This window comes from Otolemur garnettii, unplaced genomic scaffold, assembly GCF_000181295.1.
Source record: "Otolemur garnettii isolate 467f Iridium unplaced genomic scaffold, OtoGar3 scaffold00018, whole genome shotgun sequence".
Taxonomy (NCBI): Eukaryota; Metazoa; Chordata; class Mammalia; order Primates; family Galagidae; genus Otolemur; species Otolemur garnettii.
In genome coordinates, this window is record NW_003852413.1 from 8,385,632 (window position 1) to 8,391,480 (window position 5,849).

Genomic DNA, 5,849 nt, shown 5'->3' on the forward strand with positions numbered 1-5,849 from the left:
TTTAGCAGGCCTGGGCTGGGTTTGAAACTGCCAGCCTTGGTGTATGTGGCTGGCGCCTTAACCACTGTGCCATGGATGCCGAGCCTGATTTGGCAGATTGTTTTGGGCGAAACCATTAGGGGTGTGTGTTTAAAACCCTATAGTGAATTAACTCTGAAATTAACTACAAAGATCCATTCAAAATGGAATAACAGTCCTGTTATCTAATTTGTAGTGTACATTTTAAGAAACTGCTCAACTTTAGGTCCCTGAACTGGTTTTGACACATTACATTATCTCACAGCCTACCAAGCTACCCCAAGGAGTTTCTTAGTAAACTGAAGTCTGTTACTAAGTATTGAAGATACGTGTATGGACACTTTTACTGATGGGAATTATTATTATTTTTCTTTTTTTGCCTTTTAAAACAAAATGAAGTGATAATATAATTTGCAGTTAGGAATGAGATTATAACACCTTTTCAAGTCCAGTTTCATCTTAGAAGGAAAATGGAGCTACCGAAACGATCTCATTTATTCATGGAGACAGAAAAGTTATCACCTGCATTGTCTTTACTTGCTTATTTAGACAGTAGTTTTAATTAATTCACTAAATGCATTTGGAATTTTAGGTTCTCACTAGTTTTAGTAGAACTGGAACTCTCTGAAATTATTGGATACTTTGGAAATGCAGAATTTTTATATTAGATGCTCTGATAAACTTGGCTAGGACCATCATCTTGCCTTTAATGCAGGTTCTGTAGCAGCCTTACAATGAAAATGAACTTCATTAAGACTCCAGGGATGAAGTGCAGACTGTAGGTGAGATTTTTTTTCTTTTGAGGTTCACGTAAGTTAAAAGTACCACTTAATGGGGATGTGGAGGTGAGGGGAAGCTGGAGCTTGACAGAAAGGAAGTACTATGTCGATTTGCTTTTCTAATTAAGAGAAAGCATTTAGTTCTAGACAGTAAATATACATGTAGGTTCTGGTTCTGTTTTTATGAAGCAGAGGAGCTCAGTAATTAGTATTCCTGCTTGGGAGCTTTCTGAAGGTCCTTGGTAGAGATATTTTTTTAGAGTTGTTTAGTTTCTGCGGGGGGTAGAAATGGGTTAAACTATCCATATCTTAAACTATGTTCACACCTTGGAAAAACAAAATAAAGAGTAGGTGTAGCTGAGGAACCAGGAGCTCTTGCCTCTGATGTATCCTTTGAGCCCTGTGGATTAAGAAAATGAACTTCAACTTCCCTGGGATGTGTGTCCCTCCCGCTGCAGGGAATGGAGTGTCCCTTTGCCTTTCTGCTCTGTATTCTCTCAAGGCTCCTGAAAGCTTTTCCTGGTCTTTCTCTTTCCTTTCACCTCTTCAGACTCTTCCTGTCCAGGGAGTCTTTCACTAGCCTGCTCAGGTGCTCTTGTCCCTTCCTGACCACCCGTCTGCTTTGTCTTCCCCTCGGCTCCCTGTGCACTTTCTCTCTCTGCCCTTCTTTACCAAGCAGCTTTAGTCATTTCCAGCCTTCCCTCCTTCCCACTGGATCCTGGATTCCTTTTGACTCCCTAAAACTTTTTGCAAGGTTCACCAAAGGTCTTTCCATTTAGAGAACATTTACTGAGCTCCTGCAGTTTGCCTGGCACGGTCCTGGGTGCTCCAAGTCAACTAGATGTATTCTTTGCTCTCCTTCCAGAGGCCCTTCCATCCCTTTGGGACATTTCCATTGTCTGCACAGGCCTGCCTTCCTATTTGATATATTAGAGAACCTCCTAACAGGTCTTTGTTCTCAGGGTTCCCAACCTTATTCATCTCACATAGACCCCTAGAATCCTCACTCCTGAGTGTAGACTTAGGTGCTCAGAACCTGTATCTGCAGATGTCACCGCTATTAGTGGTGTAGCCATAACCTCTCTTGTATGTTTTCTGAGTTCCCAGCCATGGGCCCAGCCACACCACACCTTACTTTTCTGAGTTTGCTTTTATTCCAGGTTGTCATATCCTTCCTATTAAAATTCTCCCTCATCCTTCTAGGCCCAGCTAAGACACTATGTGTGTTAAGGAGCCTCTCCTAGTTCCAGTCAGCATCCTTTGCTTGATTGCTGCCACCATGGTAGCTGTCATTATCATTGGATGGATTGCTACCATTTTCTTCTTGATTGAGCTCAGTAAATATTTAATGAGTGACTGGCCAGGCCTATAATTGTAGCTCTTTAGGAGCCCTGTTGGGAGGGTTGCTTGAAGCCAGGAGTTTAAGACCAACTTGAAAAACTTAGTGAGATCTCCATCTTTACAAAAAAAATAGAAAAATTAGCCAAGTGTGGTGGTGGGCACCTGCAGTCCCAGCTACTCAGGAGGCTGAAGCAGGAGGATCATTGGAGCCCAAGAGTTTGAGGTTGCTGTGAGCTGTGATGAGACCACTACACTCTAGCCCAGGTAAAAAATAAAACCCCGCCTCAAAAAAAAAAAAAAAAAGAAAAAGAAAAAAAAACTGAGTGATTAAGCAGCCCTAATGAAACGCCTTGGTTTACACAGTGGCTAGACCTGGGAACAACTTGTGCCTTGCTGTTTGCCAAGCATGGTCCTGAGGTGGGCCCCTGGCAGGTATACTTTTTTACAAGTCCATGGGTGATTTTAAAACAGGCGTACTGTGGCAGTCTCAGATGTCTACAGTTACAATCGATTTTATTGTCTAAAGTAACCTACAGTGCTTCCTTTTCACACAGATCTTTAAAACAGGACTCTTATCAGTTGCCTTTGTGTGTTGTCTTGGCCAGAGTCTTTTTGTTTTTTGAAACAGAGCCTCAAGCTGTCCCCTGGGTAGAGTACCTTGGCATCACAGCTCACAGCAACCTCCAATTCTTGGGCTTAAGTGATTCTCTTGCCTTAGCCGCCAAGTAGCTGGGACTACAGACACCTGCCACAATGCCTGGCTGTTTTTTGGTTGTAGTTGTCATTGTTTGACAGGCCTAGGCTGGATTCGAACCCCCCAGCTCTGTTGTATGTGGCTGGCGCCTTAGCCACTTGAGCTATAGGTGCTGAGCCTTGGCCAGAGTCTTTACAAGTTTATTTTTATATTGCTTTTATTTATGGATTTGCAAGGGATATTTATTTCACAGATCATGGCCTTATTATTTTTGATTGGTAATGCAAAATTGTCATGAAAATAGGCTGTCAGATGTCAACACCAAGCCTAAATGGAAAATTCAGAGAAAAGAAAATGGGCTGTCAATTTAGATAAATTGTTTGATGATGCCTCTTTATGAGGAATCAGGATTATGCAGATAGCATTCTTACTTGGTGGTCCTTCTGAGTCTCAGAGTCTTTGAACTTTTGTTTCTCTTTTGGTAATAGAATTCTGTCTTTTCAAGAACAAGCATAACAAGATAAACACATCTATCCTAGGATAGCAATTTCAACTTGCAAAACAAAACACCATCAAAATAATGGTTTCCCCCCCTCCCCAAGTAATCAGATACTAAAAAGCTTCGTTCAGTGGGGAATGGAAGATTTTTTTTCCCCCTATTTCAAGTTCTTTTAGGAGACAAATTTTTCTTCTGCATGTATCTTAAGGCACTGATAGAGACAATTCAGCTTGGTGCTTTTAGGGTTAAAACGATATGATAGTCTTTCCTTTTATTCCATGAAGCAGACCACTTTGATGGCTGACAGTGTTAAGATCAATTATAGTAATTTTCAAACTTTTTGGTCCTTTCCCGTAGAAGTTTTATGTTATGATCCAGTACATAACAAATACCAAATATACAGAAGGTGCCAAAAAATGTTTACATATTTTAAAAAAAGAAAAAACAGTGTTAAAATTATAATACTCAAGTCATGTTTGACTTCTGTAATTACAAGGTAAACCTTGGTATATACTGATTATTACAATCATAATACAGTTTTTCCTTTCTTAAAATGCATAGGGATTTTTTTGGCACCCTCCATATTTGTGAATAATTGAAAAGAAGCTTCACAGAACAATTCTTTACCATGTCGCACCATTCTTTTTTTATGCTGATTGCCACCCACCAGTGGGTTTCACCCTCAATTTGAAAAATCCTGGTCTATCTCACAGGTCATGAAATACCCCCTAAGCCTCCCTGATAGAAGATTGGTCTGAATTTGCAGAAAAAATTGCAACCAAAGCATCTTTGCTTGAAAGAGATATATTGTTCTTACCTTTGGTGACAATAGTAGTTATGGAACATTTTATTTGTGTTAAAGTAGCAGATTAAAGTACATTCATCTGTATTCTGTGTGGCCTCCTCAGTACAAGTGAATATAACTGAAGCAGGTTTAGAAATTCGTAAGTAAAGTGAGGTGAAACTAAAATCTTCCAAAATTCTTCTTGGCGGCATCAATACTTGCATTAAAATTTCTGTCTTGAAGTTAGAAGTAACCTAAGACCATACTCTGTATTATAGTAGCATTCCTTAATTTATTTATCATGATCCTTTTTCCCCCTCAAAATTATTTTTTTGTAGAAGCTTTAAAAAATGCAAATATTACAAATAAAATAGATCCAAAGTCTGAATGTTTTGTGATATATATCATTTCAAGACTATTTATGGTAATACATATAACATTAAGGAAAAAATCCTAAAAATTAGATTACATACTGTGCATGTTGTTCAGTGTGGACTTGAAAAAGATGTGAAAGACTTCTGAGTGTGTGGACTTCTCTCTCATTGCTAATAGCCGAATAGAACTTTATTATATGTATATATACAACAGATATAATTTAACCAATTCTTTGTTACATAATTAGATTGTTTGCAATTTTAGCTATTTTAAACAAAGTTACACTGTATAAAGTTTATATTATTTTTAAAAGGAACTAGAAATTCCAAGCATACTTACTTTTTTAAAAAGTTACCCTACAGAAATCTTTCCTGACTTGTTTGTTTTAAAGAACTTACACTTTTTCTCAGAATAGTCTCTCTTATTATTATATTGTGAAATAGTTATACTTTGAGATGAAAACTTGGCTTACTAGAAACTGATTCTAGTTCTCACCTTAATTTTCAGACAGTACCTGTAATGAAAAACAATAAAGAAAACAGACTAAGAGGAAACAAAGCGTTCTGCGCGGTGGGTTTCTTATCCAGTGTAGTAACCTACTTGTTAAATATTCATGACCTCGCAAGGTGTACCTGGCTATTCTGGGTTGTTACACTAGCTTAAGAGAAGCCTTTGTAGAAAAAAAAATTTGAGTCTTTGAACTGGCTTTGCCTTCTTAAGCCTTTAACTAAATTTAATTGCTGCTGCAGCAAAACCTGCCACCTGATTAATTCAGACATAACAATTCATTCATGAGTTGTGTGTGTGTTGGTTTTTTTTAGCTTTAGAAAGATAGGTTGTCTCCTACTATGCATGGCAATGGGATATGTGACCGTAGCTACAAATGACCCCAGGCCCTTGCTAGAGCTTGGTTTCAGTTTTATTAATGATAGTTGCTTCATGAACATTAATTTTTTCACTGTTTCAGACAAGTTATATGTATATTGCTAGATGTAACTTCTGGTGAAAAAAGGATATCACTTTATATTGCAAGAATGGAAAAATAAATATCCATTGTAGTCAATAGTATATGAACCAATATATAAACAATTAACATGCTTACATGAACAGTAAAACACAAATATAGTCTAGCACGGGGGAAAGAGGGAGAGGGGAGGGGAGAGAACGATTGGGGGAAGGAAGGAGGGCATTTGGCTGGATCTCCCCTAATGGGCACAATGCATGGGGTGGATGCCACACCTCCTGGGTCAGGGGTTCTTTTACAACTAACTTTTACCTTGAAAGTGAGAACAATGTAATCTAAAAATTTGTACCCTCATATTAATTTGAAATAAAATCAGTTTAAAAGTATATATCTGG

General features: G+C 38.3%; 1 protein-coding gene across 3 annotated transcripts in view; it reads left to right on the forward strand.

The window, feature by feature from the left end:
• FAM104A (family with sequence similarity 104 member A) overlaps positions 1–5,849 on the forward strand; it is a 17,355-nt gene that overhangs the window by 8,865 nt on the left and 2,641 nt on the right. Inside the window, exon 3 of one of the 3 annotated variants that reach the window (XM_023511020.1) lies at positions 4,998–5,060. The exons of the other annotated variants lie outside the window; for them this stretch is intronic. Within the exon in view, the coding sequence (XP_023366788.1) occupies positions 4,998–5,060 (63 nt within the window). The remainder of the gene's footprint in view (positions 1–4,997; positions 5,061–5,849) is intronic. 3 annotated transcript variants of the gene reach the window in all.